At 38.9% G+C, this 20,839-nt stretch overlaps 1 protein-coding gene across 2 annotated transcripts in view; it reads right to left on the bottom strand.

Moving 5' to 3' along the window:
• The window catches only part of LOC141804093 (low-density lipoprotein receptor-related protein 8-like), a 150,174-nt gene that overhangs the window by 69,535 nt on the left and 59,800 nt on the right, over nucleotides 1-20,839 (bottom strand). For both annotated transcript variants that reach the window (XM_074688345.1, XM_074688346.1), the window contains exon 4: nucleotides 2,075-2,203. In XM_074688345.1, the coding sequence (XP_074544446.1) occupies nucleotides 2,075-2,203 (129 nt within the window). The remainder of the gene's footprint in view (nucleotides 1-2,074; nucleotides 2,204-20,839) is intronic.

The raw sequence follows: 20,839 nt of genomic DNA, 5'->3' as shown, positions 1-20,839 counted from the left end.
TACACTTATAGAGGACAGACTGATGAAAAACAAATTAACTGGTAACAAAACGTCAACAAGGCCCAATATCTGCCAACAAAATGCAAACTTCATCAATTCACTCAAAGGTGCAGGGATGGGTAGTTTTATGTGTGAGACCACAAACAAAGGTACTACATGCACAGGAGAGCTGAGGCTCAGGATTCGATTCTATTACGATTTTGGGGGGTGCCGATTCAATTTAAATTGCGGTTCTTTATAGTTATAATTTTTGGGATTTTCACTTTGCTTTTTAACACCAGTTCATGTGAAAAAGTTAAATGATGATGATAATTGTTCGTTGCTAGGCGCTGCCCTGTTGGCTATGGCTGCCTTTTGCAGCAGCTCTTTTTTCTTTGTCCGTTTTTTGTAATTATTTCGTAATCTTTTTCGTCATCTTTGTATTTGGAGTGGATCATTATTTTGTATGGCTCATTTGTTGGTCATGGACACCAAACTTTTGTGGCTTCAGCGACATTTTTACTACTTTTCTCCTGTGTTTGGAGATCCCACATGTAACCATGGCTGCATTGTTTACACTTGAACTCAGCTGTAAGCAGCCTGTAGCATGTCAATGCTAACTGGTGTAAGGCCTGATATTTCCCACAAGGTGAGGAGAGGAGAAGGAGGTGAGGATGTGCTGGTTTTCAGGTGTGAGCGAAGAAGAGACGACATTGACCTGTCCTTCCATCCATCGTTATTGGGAACGTAAGATCTATCTCCAATAAAAGAGACAAGCTAGCTGTGCTACCCAGCAACAGAGGGAATACCAGAGAGCAGAGTAGCATAATGCTATTCACAGACATGGCTAACAGAGCTAACACCAGACACCAACACCACACTGGAAGAGCTTCACCTGCTGTGAGCAGGCAGGATACAGGAGACAGAGATGGAGCATGACTGAAGAAGTTCAGTCCTGGACCCTGTGGAGGTGGAGGCTGGCTGAACTGGAGAATGATGGACAAGCTGTCGTCATCTATTTTCTTATGGACCTTTTTGCACTTTCTATACATTTTCTTACTTTTGTTTTCTTGATTACTGCTGTGACTTAATTTCGTTGTACTTGTTACAATGACAATAAAGTTCTATTCTATTTTATTCTATAATGTCTGCAGACAATATCAGGAACCAAATTCTCCCATAAAATGCACATCACGTGAGTCAGAGAGAAACATTTCACCCTCTGCTGAAGGAAAGTGGTAACTTTTTTCCAATCCAGTTAACAAGCAAATACTGAAATTAAGAATTTGAATTTAAAAAAAAAGTTTTTTCTTTTTGATAAAGAATCACTATTCTAATATTGTGAAACAAAGAATCCCAATATATTGTTTTTTTTATTTTTTTCTCTCACCTCTAATGCACAGACTTGATGATACGGTCTATGTGATGTCATCTCATATGGATCGTCAACAGCGCCATATTGGTAAAGCTTAAATTCAATCTAGCTTTGTGTCAAGAAGAGACTTTCTTATCAAAGTTAAGTAGTAGTATTAAGTTATAATAAACTGTGCCTACCACAAAGTCCACAAAGATGGACAATAAATCTCCAGCTGCTCCTAAAATCAGCCTAAATTTGTACAACAACAATGGTAACATAATGTCTGTGTCATATCCTTTGGGCCTCGGTCTAGGCTGAAGGAATTGTTGATTTAGTCGTTTTGTGTCTTACATGAACATTTGAATGATTGATACAACAGCAAATAACTCCAACATGAGTCTACAACCAATCAGCTTCTTGTGTTTGAAGCTCACACTTCGGGAAACTTATATTTTGGGGGAAGGGGCTTTTCTGTTATGTCTCCTCCTCTACTGTGCAAACTGGGTGAGCACAGACAGTACTGTCTAAACTGTGGCTTGTCAACCAGAAGAGCTCTTAATGTTTCAACTTTTCTTTTGGAGCTGTCACACTGTCCTTTTTAAAACAGCCTCTTTAGCTTCATAAAAAAGCGCTTTTGAAATCCAAAGCCAAGCAAACCAGCAGAAAATAACATTTCCAGTTTTTATTTGTGTTTGTATCCATCACGTTATAGACCCAACAGATGACAGACTGACTCACCAGATGCACAGTCTTCCTCATCCGCTCCATTCTCACAATCCTTCTCGCCGTCACATCTCCATGACAACGAGACACACTTGTTGGTGGATCCCCCACAGTCAAATTTCTCAGGAGGGCACGTCTGTTTGCCTGTGGGCAGAGATGAAAGAGATAGGGAGATTACTGCAGAGGTTTTATAGGTCCCATAAAGGCAGCAACAAAAACAACTACAAGCTGATGCTGGACTCGATTTCTATCGCCCCCATGATGCAGTTAAAAGTCATCCAAAACTCCACCACTCTGGCCAATTGATTTTACTGTCTGGACTGCTTCTTCAGAGACGAACGGAAAGATCATGAAATACAGCAAATGTACACTTGGCAGGAAAGCAAAAGAGCAGCACGGTCCCCCTCCTCCCTTTCCTGCCAATCTGCTCTAGTTGGCACGGAAAAGGTTTGATCCAGATTACACTGCGTTTAATATGAAGCATGTTGTTAATTATATATATTTGCTTACAGGGACGCCATGAGCTTTCTGGAGAGGAATCAAAGGGTCAGAATACACAGAAAATCATTCAATGTTTCCTCATCGTCTTTCATACCAGGACAATAGATACCAATATTTCAGTTACGCATCCACCCCAAACTGTCTTATCACATAAAACCAAACGTAAGCAGCATGTTAGCTTAAAATAGAGATTATTTCATACTGTTATTGAGAAAAGGTGAATATTTTTCCTAGATCTACACTGAACCATCAAAAAAAGGCAAAAACTTTCATTGCTTGGCATTATGTAAAGTAAATACTGTAAATAAGCAGCAATATAACAAAAAACAACATGAGATCCTGACTGACAAAAAACAAAATTCAGTTAGATTAAGAATTATCACAGGAGAGAGACGGATGCTGCCCTGAACATTAACACTCCTGCAACTCTGTCATCAGCAATGCAGCAGGCTCAGAGCAGAAGAGACTCACAGCAGTGCCAACAATTAGCATAACATCATGACTGCCAGTGTGATACCAACTCCATACAACACAGTTCAGGGTATTTTAGTCAAGTCTGTTCTTGTACCACACCAAGACGACCTGGATGTCTAAAATCCTAAATTCTTCACTAATTCAGCCGTGTAAGTGAAGCTTTACAGCTAACTGTTACAGGAAGTCCTTGACTGACGTGGTTCTCGACCTAAGTCATTTTGACCTTACGAAGCCAAAAAATATGCGCACGTAAAAAAATAGAGAAGGTTTTGAAGTTAAGCCGCTCTGTTTGTAAGCTCATATGACGCTTACTAGTTTAAATGTGTATGAATACACAGCTACGCAGTGCTATTTAGTCATCAACATCGTCTGCTTTGTCTCGAGTCGCGTCATTGTGTAGGCTGTCTGTGTTTGTGCTCCGAAACTGAAATGTCTTTTTTAATTGTCTATACTGTTTTCCCATGAATATGAAGTATTATACATGTTTGTGGATTGTTAGGGGGTATTTAGGGCAAAAACCTAATTGGTGCAGAATTTGGGGTTACGACACGTCATAAGAAACAGAAATCATTCGTAACTCAAGGACGGTACTCTGACTGAACAATAGCTCTTTTTTTAAGCTATTTTTTTTCTTTTTGATTAAGATAGCCAACATAATTGTTACTTCAAGCTAACTATTTATGACCGTAATATTTGCTTTGAACTGACCACTTTGACCATTCTACTGTCACTCCAAGCTAACTACTTTGGCCTTTGTCTGGCTGCTTCTACAAAACTTTTGGATTATTTGTCCGTAGCAGTAAGCTACAAAGCTAAACCATATATCAACAGGTATATGCATAATATATTTTTTTTGTATCATCATATACTTAGCCTACGTCCCAATGCTCTTGCTACCAATGCTGATAAATAAATTACTTCATGCTAACTTGTAATGGAAACTGAAGTAGGATATAGGTTTAGTACCTTTTAGTGGGGATATTAAAAAAAAACTGCTGAAACTTTGGCTCGTTCCCCTTTGGTTTGATTACATGCTAATATCGATGAATGCAAATATAATCATTCTTGCCAAATTAATAAGATGTTGAAAAGCCTTCAAGTACTGTTTCTTCAGATTTTTATCATCAATCCACCAAACAAACCCCAAAAATGCAGAACAAGTTGTTTTGCATTGGTGCAGAAGTTTTTTCAAATTTGGCGCCATTAAAAAGGTAAATTAACAAGCTTGCCATCAGAATAAAATTGTCAAGGTTAATTTTTAACAAAAGATAATCTGAAAAAACATAAATAAACTTAAACTTTGTGCTAAGTTTAGTTGCGACCACCCACCCTGATTTATTGTATCCACCTCTGTTAAACCCAAAGAAGATATGCTAATACATTGTTTCCTCTTAATTGATGGTTGTAAATCCCCATTAATGTACATTTTTTTCTGTTTAATCTTTGTCTTTGAGATGTTCTAAAAATCTGAAATGGCATGCTGTTATCTGTTTTATCAATTCAAGTATTGTAATAAAAGTGTTTTTTAACAGCCCTCAGCTTACTTCAGTGTTGAAGTATTTATTCAACATTTTCAATGGCCAGTACTTTTAACTGTCACATTCATGGATCTGAATGAACAGTATTTCAACCCTTCCTCAACAATTTGAGCAGCATTAAACTATTAAATTATTGCCTAAAGCTCACTTTTTAACTTTGAAGTATTTCATAATTTGTCCTCTTATCTCCAGCTTTGGTCTTTGTGTTTTTTACTTTGTCATGTTCAGAAGAAAAGACTGACTGAAACATAAAACATGTGAGGCACTCTTTTTGAACAGTCAGACTGTCTTTGTTGTGATGTTTCAGTCATGTGAACTTATAAAACAAACTCCCACTCCTTTCATGGGAGTTAAAAGAAAAAAAAAAAACACTCAGGCCACCATAACAAAACAGGCATTATTATCATTAAAATACAGTGTCTTCATGCTATTTTACTCCGCACTCTAGACAGAAATGTAAATGAAGGTCTTCTTGTGATATCGTTCATGTCTTCTCTTCCAATGAGCTCTCTGGGACAGAGTATTGGATAGTCTGACAAACAATAAGAGGATCATTCGTACTGTGATGAGTAAGAACATACCCCATAATGAATTCCATTTACGAGGTTACAACAGAGGCTCAGGAGCTGTCACTACTCATGTTGGGTTCTCACTGTGTGTGGATGATTGGACTAGATAAGGAGAGGGTCTGCAAAACAGTGTTTCTAGTCAAAGTACATGTTCACATTGGAATCCTTTCTCTACAGACTGCACTTAAACTTAAATTTAATTACCCATGATCTAATGCAGATTCAATATGCAGCATGTTTCAATTATTTAGTACGCTGTGACAAATAAGTGCACGGTGCATTTTATTTAAGATGCTTTCATGGTCTAAATGGTCTTCAGGGTTAATTTGCATGTCTTCTTTAATTATCGTCATCTTAGATAATGTAGCAGTGTGAAGATAATTTATCCTTTATACAAACAGTACAACGTATGCTTTTTTTGAAGTTCGATGCCCCCCAAAAAAAGTATCTTAATCTTTTCATCATACTTTGCTGAATATGTATTCGTTGTGTCCAATAAACAACTTTAGATGAATGTGCTAATGCTGCAAATCAAAGCGATGTCTACTGATATCATACACAAGTAGCCAAAACAGACTAGAAAAGACAGGTAGGCTAAACATCCAGAAGCAACTCAATGGTTTAGTGTGCCAGAGAGTAAAGTTCATCCGTGGCTCAGAGGCAGGACGCTGCTGTCCTTTCCTCTGCTCTGTTTTCCAGCAGCAGACTCATGAAGTGGATGAGACTCTAAACAATAAGTCACCACATGAAGGAGTGGTGTGTAAACCTGTCGTACCAACTACCACACTGCTTCCATGCTGTGAGCTGTTGTAAGACTATTTTCCAGGGTTGAACTGCTGAGGTCTGACATCTTGCAGGAAACACAGAAACAGTAGAACAAAACATGGCAAAAAAACAAAAGACTAATGACTAAACATGTTACATCCCTTACTGCTGAGTCCAGCATGAGAGAAACAGAAACAGCATTCTGCAGTCTAAATTTATGTTGCCTGTGAGGAAGTGCTGAAAACTGAAGTTCTTCGAAAGTCTGCTCAAGACTAGGCTGCAGAGACATCAGAAACCACAAACAGACCAGGCCAAAAAAAAGATTTTTACAGCAGAAATAAACATGTTTACAGCCTGGTTCAAATAATTTAAAGCCTGGGTTCGAACTGCACATTTCTCTATGACACACCTAAAGGGAGTGAACTTTTTTCAGTATTTTTAAAGTTATTAAACTGGCGAGTTTTGCTCATATAAGGGCATGGCTGACTTGGCCCATTAGGTGTCTACAAAGAGGTTAAAGGCCCACCACGTTGCCTTGGCCAGGCTCAAATAGGACTAGTTTGAGTTCTGCATTTCTAATATGACCCACCTATAACAGGCTGCAAAAGTCTGTATCAGAAACAACAGGAAAAGCACTCAGAGAGCTCAGACCTCCGCCAAACATATTGTGATTTTCGCACAACTCTTTAGTTCTATTTTAATGTTATACTCCCTTTCAGCAGACTGTCTTTACATCAGTCAGAAATTATTGTGACCTCGTCTTGTATTGTTTTGCAAAGCAATCTGACCATTTATTGTGGAGTTATATACACATATGGTGAAAACAGCCCTATCTCACGTTGATAAAGAATCCTTTTAAAAAGTGCTGGATCACCTCACTTATTCTTTATCCTATTTTGAACATTTCCTGAAAATTGTATTCAAGATCAGACAGACGGACAAACTCTGCCAAAATCATAACCTCCTTCGCAAAGGTAAATTTGAGACGCAAAAGTGACTACATACATATATTATACAGTCTTAAGCGCAAAAGAGCAACCAAAGTTGACTGGAAGGTAAACAAAACATACTAACACAGCTGCATTTGATGCTTCTGTCAATAACATCAGAATCTGAGAGGAAAACACAGCAATATTCAACTTGAAAGTTACACTGTTTCTCTATATCATATTAGCTTCTTCCTTCTCTACTAAATCTAAACTCTTGAGCAAACTTTACCATGCTGGACATTAAAATACAATTTGAATGACATGGTGAGGATTTTTGTAGGCATGTTTCAAGTTTAAATGCATGATGTAATGATTAATTATAAAGCTGATTGCTAAATATGAACCATAAAGTTATTCTGACACTTCAAATAATCAGTGACCAGTGGAGTCCCCCTAATGCCATCAGTAGCAGCACTAATGCATATAAATCTAGATCTGTCACTTCTAATACTGGGTGATGTATCATACTTGTAGCAAAGGCACAGTTGTAAGAGATTCAGAGGGTTCAGTGAACCTGCTAGAGGAGGATGTCAGTGACATTAGAGATACATTTCTCAGCTATAAGGAGGACGAGAAAGTGGCTGCGATCTACCATGGCTCAGGAAAGTTTTTTTTTTTTTTTTTTTTATCTACAGCTCTGTTGAATATTTTGTGTATGTATTCACACTGGGTTTAAGTGATGTGGTTTAAACTGACTCTCAAGTCTAACCACAGTGGATCACACCTGGTCAGATCATGCAGGTCATTTAAAATTTAGGTGATCTTCTATACCAGTGAACCTTTTGTTAAACTATATGAGCCATTTGTTGTCTTTAACTCACAGAGAGTAATGAGAAGCTAAAATTAGCTAACTTGCTCATGTTCAGGTGTCATCTGGCTTAAATTCTGTAAAACATAAATATGAAAGTCTAATTGGTCTCATGTTTGCACCCATAGTGCTGTGAAATAGGCGCCTCTGTATGTGAAGTGGTGTGCCTGATTTAGCTGGAAGAGCTCTGGTGATTTTGGCTGGGGGACCAAATTTCTCAAAGGCTGGCAGATTATCAACAAGCAGAAACGTCCATCTTTGAAAAACAAAAGCCAGTGTGCAAGTTCAAAAACCTGTTCTCTGAGTGTCCACTTGAGGCTGATTCCAAAAGCTGAAAAAAGGCCCATAAAGCCACATTTTAATAGCAGAATTAAACATGTTGGAAAAACAAAAACTCTCCATCTGTATAGCTTGTTTTTCTTTCTGCCAAAAATTTGCAAGCCCAGCCTCAAATTCAACCTCAGAGCATGTTTGTGTAGTTGATGGGGTTGTTCCCCAGTGTAGTAGTTCTGTACTGACATTTTTTATAGTGCAACAGGTAAACTGCAATCACCATACCTGTTTTGTTAGCTTGTTTAGTTGATCATTTATTGATTAGGAAAGTAAGACAAATGTTTCACCTAGCAAGGATTACAGCTTGCAGCAGTGATGAAGAGTCGTTTTTAGAAGTGTCCAGGGGTCACACTGCTGTGGTCAGCCACCAAAAAATAATTAGCCACACACATATACCGTGTAGCTTTGATTTCTTGCCACTGGCTGACCCTTTTCCTCCAAATTATGGTCACTTCTGGATCCAGGAACCAACAGGGTTATAACTCCAGCCAGTTTTAACTCTTATTGCTTCATCTGTACTGTCAGTAAGCAAACAGGTGACATCACAGTTGCTATGACCATTATTCAAAGTGTCAATGATCACCACACAAAGGGTTTGGTGAAAGTTAGGACGCTTTTTTTTTTTTTTTTTTGAGCCTCTCCTCTCTGTGGGTGTGACCGTCCCTGCAGCACGGAGGGGTGACAGCAGAGAGGAGGCTGGAGAGGCAGCTGGTGCCTGGGGACACCAAGCAGTGAGAAAGGCTGATGCAGGCAGACCCTGACCCTACACACACACACACACACACACACACACACACACACACACACACAAATTATCGGGGACTGCAGAGTTTGAGGGCTGTTTCTGCTGCAGGGAACACTTCAGGCTCAGAGAACATTGTGTAACACTTCCCACAGAAATGACATCTTTCCACAGTCACACATGAGTCCACTAATGTCATACTGGACTGCAGTTTTAGGCCATATATGCAAAAGTTAATGTAATGTACAGTTTGTAACTTGGTTTTCTCATAATGCATCTTAATATTTGGTCCAATGCTTTCTTGCTGTAAAGTGGTGCAGTGCATAAAACATCAGGAAGTAATGTGTTTAACCTCTTTCACCTGCCAATTCTGTCACTCTGCCATGTCCCTCATGGCTTTTATGCTTGAATGAGGTATTAAAGGGCCTTTTTTTCTTTTTTCTCCTGAAGCTTTGAAATAAAGTCCATCAATGAAGCAAAAAGGTGTTAAGATGTGTTCAAAGTTTTGACATCTGCTACAGTGTTAAATATCTAATCCATGCAACAGAGACAGGTACAGCCTGTGATCCTTTTTTAAGTTGCTTCTTTTCATTCAGACACAACTCCAGTGAGCAAATGAAGGAAGAAACTAAAAGCATCAGGAGAAATGAAGAGCCAAAATGACTGATTTTAACTGTCAGAAGACCAAATGGCAGACCGTCTGGAGGAAACATTTCTCAGTCTGAGATGAAAAAGAAGAGGAGGTGGAATCGCTCTGTGAGGAAATTAAACGCACTCTGAGGGAATATTCTCTAATGCAGGTCCAACAAGAACCTGATGGAAACAAGAAACAGACAGGGAGCTTGAAAGATGGCATGAAAGGGAGACCAAAGAGGAACAAAGAGGAGAGCTTTTTAAGGAAAGGGATCTATAAGAAGGAAGACATGCGGGGAGCTTGATATAGTGCAAAGGAAGAGGATATGTAGAGACAACATGACCTTTAGATTTTATCCTTAAGCCAAACCAAAGCCATCCATACCAAGCAGAGAGAGATGAAGGGTGAAAGGCCAGCGGCATGCCGGCTCTGCCTGCTGAATCAGACAGCATCTGAATTCAGAAGGTGAAGGGAGAGCTGTCCTGTCTGTTTTAGTGACGTCTCTTTAATGAAGCCTGAGCGCTGAACCTCCCAAAGACAAATAAAACCAAACTTCACCAGCGTACAGCTGCCTGACTGCTTTTCCTGACAGCTATACATCAATAAGATTTTATACAGACAAAGGCAGCGAGTTTAAGATTGAGAAGGAGGGGACGTAATAAAAAGCAATTACTCACAGACAAACTGGCTGTTTAACATTGAAGTGAAAAATGAAGATTCAGCTCTAAAGAGATTTCTTTAAATGTCGTCACATTTATCAGAACTAAGCAGAGTTCATCTCGCACAATAGCTGCCCAATAGCCTCTGTGCTTTTTTTCTTGTTATTTTTGACAGCACGTTTTTAACCCTGACCCCGAGTACGACAGCTGTCATCATGATAGCAGTAAGGGCAGAAATCAGTTGACCTTATTTTTTACCTGGTAGATCTGAGTGAAGAGTGGATTTGATGTTTGGCTCAACTAGGACAAGATTCAGAAAACTAGAGCAGGATGTAGGATGCAGAATGCAGGATGTTGCTTACCGATGTTAGCAGACTGGCCTGGTGATACTTAACACCACAGAAGCTGTTCATTGAATTTTTTGGATATCACCTGTACGAGTCTGTGGTTGCGGGGAATGGTACAGTCTGTCTCATCATTAATGCCGGTATTTCTATCATGTAGCAGCATGTTGTTGACATTTTACAGTCCCACTCCGTCTGTGATGATCTCCATTTCTGAATCCCGCAGCACTACACCCATGTTTCTGGTAACCGTCACCAATGTTTTCTTCTTTTGCGTTTAATGCAGTCACCATTCCTCTCCGACTGTTATGTAATGCAGTTGGCAAACAACTTAACACTGCAAAAAATATAATCTTTTCAAGTGTTTTTGTCTTATTTTAAGAAAAAAAAATGTCTTTTTATACTCGATTTGAACCTTATTAAACGTGTCAGTCCAGAAAAACATCTTGTTTCAAGTTAAAGACAGAAATGAGGTCTGAATTGCTTTTAACAAGTAAAAAAATCTGCCATTGGAACATGAAAAATTTGCTCGTAACTAGAACAATGTCTTAATAAAGGTAACTTTTTTCTTGTTCCATTGGCAGATTTTTTTTTACTTGTTACATGCAATTCAGACCTGGACTTGTCAGGTGAATGTGGCTCATATTAAGTCTAAGAGGACATTTTCTACTGTCATCGTGACACAAAAATACATGATAAGATTGCATTTTTTTGCAGTGTAGGACTCGCTACAGACAGCATCTACCTGGAATAAAGTGTTACAACCATAGACTGTATAGTACATGGACGTAGTCTCGCCGACATCACCCGTCTGTTTCTGAAACGGAAAATGAAGCACATCGGCTACAGCGGCTATATTGGTCGTGGCAAGGGCTTTGCCTACAGCCATAGGGCACCTCTTGGTCATGTGACCCTCAGCTGTGCCTCTTATTGGGGGAGCTTGCAATCTTAATATCCTCTGAACGGCTGAATCCCCCATACCATGGGTGCCGGTAGTAAGATTAGCAACTCAGACAGGAGACGTTTTTTGAACCAGGCTGTAAAAAGGTTAATTTCTGCTTTGAAAATGGCTTTTTTTGGCTTGGTGTGTATGTGACTTCCGCTACTTCCGGAGCCAGCCTCAAGCGAACACTCGAGAAACAGCAGATTTTAGCACTTCCGTGTTGTCTTATATTCCATATAATCACTTTTCTCTGGTGTATTTACTGGAGTTATTTTCCAAACCTAAAGACGAAGATTTCAGACCTCAGAGCATTTTGTTGCAGGAACATAAAGCTTAAGCAGATGCTAAAACACACTTCTGGAGTTACTGGATTCAGGAATCAGTGATGCTACAAAGCTGCAGAGTTATGTTGGACGACTACCACTCTCATTTTTTACACCATTAGTTATATGGCTCTGCATTTAAGGTTCTTTGTCATGCATGTTGTTGCTACTTTTAAAACCTAATGTGTGGTTTTTAAATGTAGCCACACATTGCAGTTTTTCAGTCACTTATAATCTTTTCTGTCTTCAAGGTATTAGGGAGTGTTGTCAGAGTCATGTGTTGAAATAACACAACAGTGGACATGAAAGGACATTATGCAACTGTGAAAAGGAGTTTACCCACTCTGCTAAACTAATCCAAAGCTTCTTGTAAACAAGAACATGACCCTGTGTTGTTCTACAGAGTCACTTAAGGCACAACCTGCAGCCTCTTCATTCATTATTGTCTGTTTCGATGCCACCAGTAGCTTAATTCAGTGTTGATTCATTCAGCAGACAGGTCATGACACTGTTTACTACAGCTGTGAATGTGTGTGCTCAGCATATTGTCAGAGCCACGTCCAGTCAGCCAGCTCTGTACCTGATATGATGAACAATGAGTGATCGTGACCCTTGAATAATCAGAGCTGAGAGGTTCAGAGGTCTGAATGCATCACATGTGCCTCTACCTGATCCTGTAGACTGTCAGCGTGGTTACGAACGTCAATCTGTGCCGAGGCTCTGGTGGTGAAAGAGTTAAGTCATCGTCCCTGGCTCACAGCTAAAAAAGGCACAAACTGCTCTGATAACATGAGTCATATTCAGATTCACTGCTTCATTAAACAGGTTAGTGCAGCCATGTCCCCCTCTCTAAATTATAGATTTGGTACAGCAGAGAACACTTGCTGCTGAAAAATAGAAGAAGGAAAACTGTTATTTGCTGCAAAGTGCATTAGCAGGTGATGTACAAGGACATGTATCTAAGTGCTGGATCAAGCCCCCGGACTGTGACATCATAAGCTGAACAAAGACACTAATGAAGGGACATTTAAGTATGTTTGAAGCTCTCTGGATACAAACCACAGATGACGCTGGGCTTTGGGTTTTTCATGGAAGTTTTCCAGTCATTAACGGGGTTAACACATACAGACAACCTCACTCCGAGAGCCCGGGGCTGATGTAGAGAAGCCAAGTTAGTGGGTTTAAACCAGGGCATTTCTGCAGTGATGCCTGATAATGTTCTCAGGCAGCACGCCTCCTTTTTAATACCAACTGTAACATATAACTTCACTTCCACGTTCAACTTTCAGCCTGGGCAGCAACAAATGCAATCCTGTTGACCCACATCAAATCAACAGCTACTTTAAAGGAGAGGGCTTTTTTCTCCTTTCTGTTTTTTCAAACTCCAAACATGAAGTATTTTTAGCTCCACAGATGTGAGCCCAGGATAATCCCTGTCTGATATGATCCTATCTGGGTTATTGTAAGGAGACTTGAAGATGTGAGAATGGGCCTCGAGAAATTCTCAAAAGCATTTTTTGTTATTTTCATGGAAAATGTCAGAGTAAAGAGAATAAATAGAAAAGGGACCATTTTAAGAAGTAGATCATAATTTATTGTGAAATAGATTCTGTTGTTTTTATATAATTGTTATGTAAAAGCACCAAAGCCATTGAATCATTTTGTTGTTATATTAACTGTTAGATCTATGTGCCTTTAAAAAAATATGAACATCCAAAATAAAAAGATCTAAACAGCAAACTTCAGCAAAGAAAAAGAAAGTGAGTGATTATTCATCTTCATTTTGATTCATTATGTTTGGGCATCATGTCCTCAAAAACCTGGCACAGGTTAGTTTCTCAGTTCAGTTCTCAGGCAGCGTACTTAGAGTTTTTGTAGTACACCTGCTATCTCTTATCATCTCTTTTGTTTCATGTCTGAGATATATAGGTAACAAGAGTGAAACGCGTCAGAGAAACAACCCTTAAAAGTAAAAAATAACACAAGACACAGATTACCAAGTATAATCAGTATGTTCAGTGTGTCATTGTGAAAAAAGGCTAACTGCATTTGCTTAATAAAGAAATTAGCCTCTTTTTAGAAGAAGGAAGAGGAAGGAAGAAGAAGAAGATGATGAAGAAGGAAGAAGAAGAAGAAAGAAGGAGAAAAAGAAGAAGAAGAAGGCAAAGAAGGAGGAAGAAGGGGGGAGAAAGAAGTAAGAAGATGAAGAAGAAGAAGAAGAAGAAGAAGGCAAAGAAGATGAAATAGGAAGAAGAGGGAAGAAGAAGAAGAAAGAAGACGAAGATGAAGAAAAAGAAGAAGAAGAAGAAGAAGAAGAAGAAGGAGAAGATATTTAAATCTGTTGCCCCCCCCACCCTTGTACAGGCCTACCGGCCTGACATCAGTATACAGTAATAATCTCTGAAGTTCTCATGTAGTAAGCCACAATTCATTTCAGATGCACCATCTTGTATTTATGAAAGTCATTAGGCATATGTAGGCTAAAGGTCAAAGTCACAGTTTCTAAAGCACAAATATTTTCTTCATGTCGTTTGTACCAATGTGCCATCCTCTATGAGATAAAATGAATGTTTAAACTTTCAGGTCATTATTTCATAATGACATAAGGTCGTTTGAAACCTAGTTAGCCCACAGATACAAAAGTCCTTTTAGCTTTTGTCAATGCATTTCTAAAGAGAGAAGGAAGCAGCACGGTGATTTTAGGACAGTAGCTTTTACTGTTTGACAAGATGCTTTCATTGCTACTACAGCCAGCCACATCCAGGCAACTATGGGGTTCAGGTTGAGAAGGTTTGCTGGCCAATCAAAACACAGTAATATCATGGTAATTTAACCAGCTTTTGATACTTTTGGCGCTGTGGGCAGGGGCCAAGTTCTGCTGGAAAAATAAATCTCCATAGAGCTTGCCAGCAGAAGGAAGAATGAAGTCCTCTTAAATTTCCTGATGAACATCTAGGTTGACTCTGGACTTTAGTAAACAGTGAACCAACAGCAGCAGATGACACGACACCCTAAACCATCACTGACTGGAAATTTTATTCTGGATTTCAATACATTTGAGTTCTGTGCTTCTCTGCTCTTCTTCCAAACTGTGGATCCTTGATTCTTAAATTTAATTTAAAAAAAATTAGTTCATCTGAGTAATGGTCCAGTTAATTTCCCCTTAGTTCACATATCTGTTACTGGAAGACATGAGTACTGTCTGATGATTCAAACCCAATCCAAAAGTGTACTGGATATAACAAAATCATTGGGCATGTTGCTTCCCTCATAAAGAAATTGAGGTATCTTTACCTTTTTAATTCAGAAAAATGGGACAAACATTCTTTTTTATAATTCTGGGCTAGATATCTTAGTGATTTGAACATTAAATGTAAATGTGTAAAAGTAATACAGTTCTGTAAGTGTGTGTGTGTGTATTTACAGCCTACAGTACCTTCATCACACAACACTCTGAGGATCAAAGACAGAAAACTGTTAAAAGGATGCAACAGAAACACTTAGAGGAAGAAACCCGGCATGTTATGCAGTCATTGAAAAAGTGCGACATATTTATTGATTCTTCCATTAAAGCTTGTCATGGGTTTGATGCTCAGTATCTTCAAAGAGGCTTAAAGAGGGAAGTTTTCATCAAAAGCCTTTTCACAGAAATATCTATAATCCTTTCTGGATTACATAACACTTTAAAAGCCACAATGAACACACAATGTGGTGTTTTTTTAGAGAAAAAAGCTCCATCTAAATCTCCACCAGCAGTTTCAGGGTCCTGTCCTCTTATAATGAGAGACTCCTAAAGAAAGATGAATCAGTGTGACGTTCCCTCACGCCTGTCAGCTCTTGGAAAATGAATTTCAAAGCAGAGAGGATGAACTGACACGCAGAACTGAGCTGAACTCAGCAATTTTGTCAAAAAGCTTCAACTTGCCATCACCCTTCTTCCATTGTCAAATCCTCAAAAAGTGACTGGGTCAACTTGAAAGAGCATAAAACTTATTTTATCCTGGCAGCAGAGAAGCTGCTGCACAGCTGGCTGCGGTGGCCCACTTCCTCCTTGATTATGATTTAATCTAATCTAAAAACTATGTGCTGTGGCTCCTCACGTGCTCTCCACAGAGTCATTCATTTTTAAGAGCTCACGAGTAACTCAGTGTGGCCCGAATTTGAATTCTTAATATGGCAGTGTAACGCTACTCCAGCGTGTAATTGGGAATCCACTCAGTGAGGCAGAATGATTGTGGCACAGATGTCTGCAGCACTGAGTCCAAACCGCCTCAGCATGAATGTGTGTGCGCGCGTGTGTGTGTTTATGTGTGTGTTCTGTATGTTCATGGACGTGTGGAACTGAAATAGAAAGTACAGGAGACTTCGGGGGCGATGTTAATGAAGACCAGACAAAGGTTTTCTTCATGTGAGAGTAAAGCTAGGTCTGATAAATAGAGCATGATGCACTGAGGTGTGCTGCTCTGCTACGTGTAATTAGCACATGTTAAAGTACCGTGTAGCCATTTAGATAACCTCACATTTATATCTATAACAGATTAGATAACGTTCATAGGGTGGTCTGCTCTACTTTCCAGAGTTAACAAACCAAAGCAAACTGTTCTCCTGAACTGTTTCATTGGAAATGTGAAGCTTGGCTACTTCAGACCAGGAAGTCCAGAGCTGCATCAAACTGAAGCGAAAAAAAAAAATCAGTAACAACACTGTAACAATATTTTTGGAGTTTTAGGTGGATAAAGCATGCATCTTAAAGAGGCTGTCAGGAGTTTGAAAGTGATATTGAAAAAGTCTCTCTTCTGGATATATGCCTGATCGTAATCCACACTTTAAAATGAGATTATCAGCGCCAATATTGCTGGTTACAAGTTATTTAAAATTGGCACATCTTAGCTTCCCCGATCAGGTCGACCAGGACCAGATTGATTTACAGCACGTCTACGTCTCTATGACAACACCAAGACGAAGTTTAGAAGTGAGAAGACAGAAAAACACAGATCTCTGTGTTTTTCAGATCTGTGTTTTTCTCTGCTGAAAACAATTTCTATGTCTAATTTGGTAGTAATAGCGAATGCTGGAGCCTAACTGTTTGACAGAAAAAGGACAGGAGAGCAGAAGAAAGCTAAATGGAAGAGTGGTACAGCCCGAGCTAAAGGCTAGTTAACCTTGCAGCAGTTATTTTGCAAACTTGAGAGTCTATTTATAATAATAATAATAATAATACATTTTATTTATAAAAGCGCTTTTCTCAATACTCAAAGACGCTTTACAACGGATAAAACAGCATATAAAACAACACACAATAATAAAACATGAATGAAAAGAAACCAAGTGGATTTAAAAGACAATCAGACATTAAAAGCTTTTTTAAATAGGTGGGTTTTTGTTAGTGTTTTGAAGGTGGGAAGGTCGGGACAGATACGGGTATGAAGTGGTAGGGCATTCCAGAGAGTGGGGGCGGCAACAGAAAAAGCTTTATGAAATGAAGAGTGAGGTTACGTTAGCTCTGCTTGGTAGATGACTGGCAAGACATGGCTAACCAGGATTCGTTACAATAACGTTACACATTACAGACATGTCTTAGAGCACCCTCATATTTGCACTAAATATAAACGGCTGCTAAACTACTTACAAACTGACAGTGTCTACTTGTTGTCACATTAGCGTCTGATAGCGTCTCAGATACATCAGAGCACCGGACTGCTGATGTCACAATATATAGCCAGCTACTACAACTTTTGCTTGATGTCTCGCTTCAAACCATAGCGCTACATCACTGTACAGATAAATACCTTACTTCTGCATTGTATCCAGTAAAAAGTTGTCTTGCACAAAGAAAATTTGTTTTTATCCAATTTCCATTTAATTCCAAACATGCCTCGCTAAAAGTACTTTACAACAATGTATGGAAACTCTGGGCCAGAAGGTGGCGAGGGAGTGCAATTAAAACAGATCCTCCTCATAGCATCTTTAAATTCAGAAGTCGGTTTGGCTGACTTGGGCTTAGTATTCCTAGAGTAAATCCACAAGCCAATGCAGCTGTTTGGTCATTTGGTTTTTCATTTCCATAAGTATCTTTGTACTTAAGCCACAACAATAACCTGTTAACAGCATGTATTTTAAGTTCAGTGCTGCTGTTTATGATCCATTTCTGCTGGTGTTAGATTCCTGTGATTCACCAGATTTGTCAATAAATTCCTTTCCAATGCTCACCTTCCACGAAGCTATCTCTGTTTAACATCTACGTGTTAAATATGAGCTGTTCTGCAGGGTGGGGGTTTTCTGCTTCTGCTCTTTATGCAACTTGGCTTTCACAAGGAAGAACATGTGGAGATCTCAGCTGCTCCAACAGCTGTGACAAACTTTACCTTTGTTGTACAAGACGTAACTATTTAATTCATGATCAGTCCCGTTGTACGCGAGCGGACGCCTTACATGGATTCATTAGTCGTCAAAAACAAAGGTATTCTTTAGAAGAGGACCAAGATTATTATATTTACACAGCAAAAAATAAGAGCCATATTCACTGTAATGTCTAGAGAAATGTCTGGTTTCAAGATAACAAAAGACAAAAACGACACCTGAATAGCTTGTTTGTGTGGAAAAATAAAATAAAAGTAAGTAAAAATTGACTCGTTTAGTTTCTCTGATTGAGAAATTGTTCCGAGTTCAAGAAACTTAACAAGTACAACTTTCTCAGCCCATTGACAGATTTTTTCACCTCCTTAAAAAAAAAATCAGGCATCAGTTTTGACTTTTGTGATTTTGAAAGAAGACATTTTTTCTGAGCTTGTCAGGTAAATATGGTTTCTATTGTGTCTAACAAAGTAATTTTCACCAAAAAAAAACCCAACAAAAAAATCACTTGCTCCGAGTTCAGTTTTGCTGAGTATTATTTAGTCTTCCTCTCTCTGAGAGATCTGTGGATGGCATTGTGTTGTTCTTCAATTAACTTTAAATAAAGAGACACCTTTTCATGTTTCTATCTGAGCAAAGTACACAAGGGCTGCATGTAAAGACTGTTGAAGTGAGCTAAAAGGTAGAAAATGTGCCGAATGAATATCTCGAAGAAACATTTTGGCAATGCAAGTCACCATTGATTAAAAGCAGCTGTTAAGCTATAATAAAATAACTTCATATTTAAAACTAGAAAGCACTCAAAGAGCCCTGACCTCCACCAAGCAAATTGTGATTGTCATGCAACACTAAAGTCCTACTTCAGTGATATACTCCCTTTCAGCAGACTGACAGTGTTGAAAATTATGATGACCCATGCATATTTCATATTCTGGATCTTAGTATCCAGAATATTGCCAGGATCTGGATTGTACTTTCATATCTGACAGAAATTATAGTGATCTTGTCTTGTATAGTTTGCAAAGCAATCCAACCAATTATGGTGGAGATATACACACATATGGTAAAAATGGCCCTTTCTCACAATGATAAAGAATCCTTTCAAAAAATCCTGGATCCAGACAGTGATCCAGATCACCTCCAAAATTTAATCACTCCTTCCTCATCCCATTTTGAACATTTCCTGAAAATTTCATCAAGATGCGTTCATTACTTTTCTGGTTATGTTGTTCACAGACAAACAAAAAAACAGACGGACAAACTCTCCTAAAAATGTAACCTCCTTGGCGGAGGTAATTAGAAGGCAGATGATAAAGTGTGTTCTCTATCCCTCTATATGTAATTAGATTGTTTGAAATGTAGCGTTTAAATTGCATTATATAAAGAAACTTTGTCAGTAAATGTCTAACATGTATAATCAAACTGTCTATGTGGCTGTCACACTCTGCAGCGTTTAGCAGTAGCAGCACATTCTCTGTCAGTGTGTGAGGGCTGAGGGCTGTCCCAGTGTCACATTATGAAGCTCTCTCTGATGCCCACAAATTAAGTACTCTTTAGGAGTCTGCAGCATATCAGGGAAGTATGGTTTATTCCTCATTCAGTGTAGGTTGGTCACAAAGCAGATGAGGGTTCAGTGTCCAGGCTTCAGGGTGGACACTGGGATTGGGAAGCCAGTCGGCACCACAGTGATGGCAGCTTCGCTCGACGGTGGAACTCAGATTGCTCACTGGATGCAGATCTAGCAAACACCACAGAACTGCCACTGAGCACTGCATCCATAGCCAATTTTGCTGATTGCCAACAAATAATAATATGACAGGCAGAGAATTTCATAAATCACCAATCAGGGAAAAATTGGAAATTCATCTTCAGATTGCAGGACTCCTGCTCTCCTCTGTGATTGCAGCTCAGACGACACTTTGTTTGAGGCGGTGGTATGCTGGTTATCAGCCTGATGGGTGTTCATATAAATGTTATCAACTGTTCCTAGCCCACTTTGAACTGAAAACACCCAGTAAGATCAGTTTCCATACAGAAAAGTATATTTACTTTTGTTTTACCTCAAGTCCAAACTTACTTTATGTCTCATAACTGTTTTCAAGACAAATGTCTGAAGCCTAAGAGTTAAATGTTTCTACAGATCAAGTTAGGCTGATACAGTTCAAATAATAGACTGTTTTTTTATTTGACTTTATTTTCAACGGTTGTTCCCCTTAGTGTTGCTTTAGTCAATGAAAATTCTGACTAAATATCAACGTCAACGAACCTTTATCAAGTGACGGAAACGGGAGGAGACGGGACGTGAATGTGACTAAAACTATAATTAAATATATAATGTAATATTGTTGACGAATAAAAATGGGACTAAATGTGGTTTACAAGATGAAAACTCTGCTAATATACGTTTTCATTTTCGTTAACCAAAACGAGATGGGACGTAATGTCATTGCGTTATTTAGTATCACTTTTATCTTGTATCATTTCCATTTCCTGGGTCGCTGTTCAGCGGCTGCATCAGGTCGTACTGCGCAGACGCAGATGACGTCACTTCCTCTATCCCCCACTCGCGCGGCATTATGTGGAAGACGGAGCTACGGAAAGTGAAGTATAACTACAACTGAAGAAGTAGAATTGCATTGCTCAAAAGAGATGAGATTAAAGTACAATCTTCATTGACTAAAACTAGACTAAAATGTCATCAGTTTTCATGGACTAAAACTATACAAAAATAATCATGGATAATTCTGACTACAATAAGACTAAAATGCTCAGACTTTTAGTCAACCGAAACTTGACTTGACTAA

This window comes from Halichoeres trimaculatus, unplaced genomic scaffold (assembly GCF_033239565.1).
Source record: "Halichoeres trimaculatus isolate MK-OKI-2021-1 unplaced genomic scaffold, fHalTri1.1 fHalTri1_scaffold_15, whole genome shotgun sequence".
In the NCBI taxonomy this organism is placed as follows: Eukaryota; Metazoa; Chordata; class Actinopteri; order Labriformes; family Labridae; genus Halichoeres; species Halichoeres trimaculatus.
Note: the sequence above shows the minus strand (reverse complement) of the source record. Positions and strands in the feature narration are given on the sequence as shown.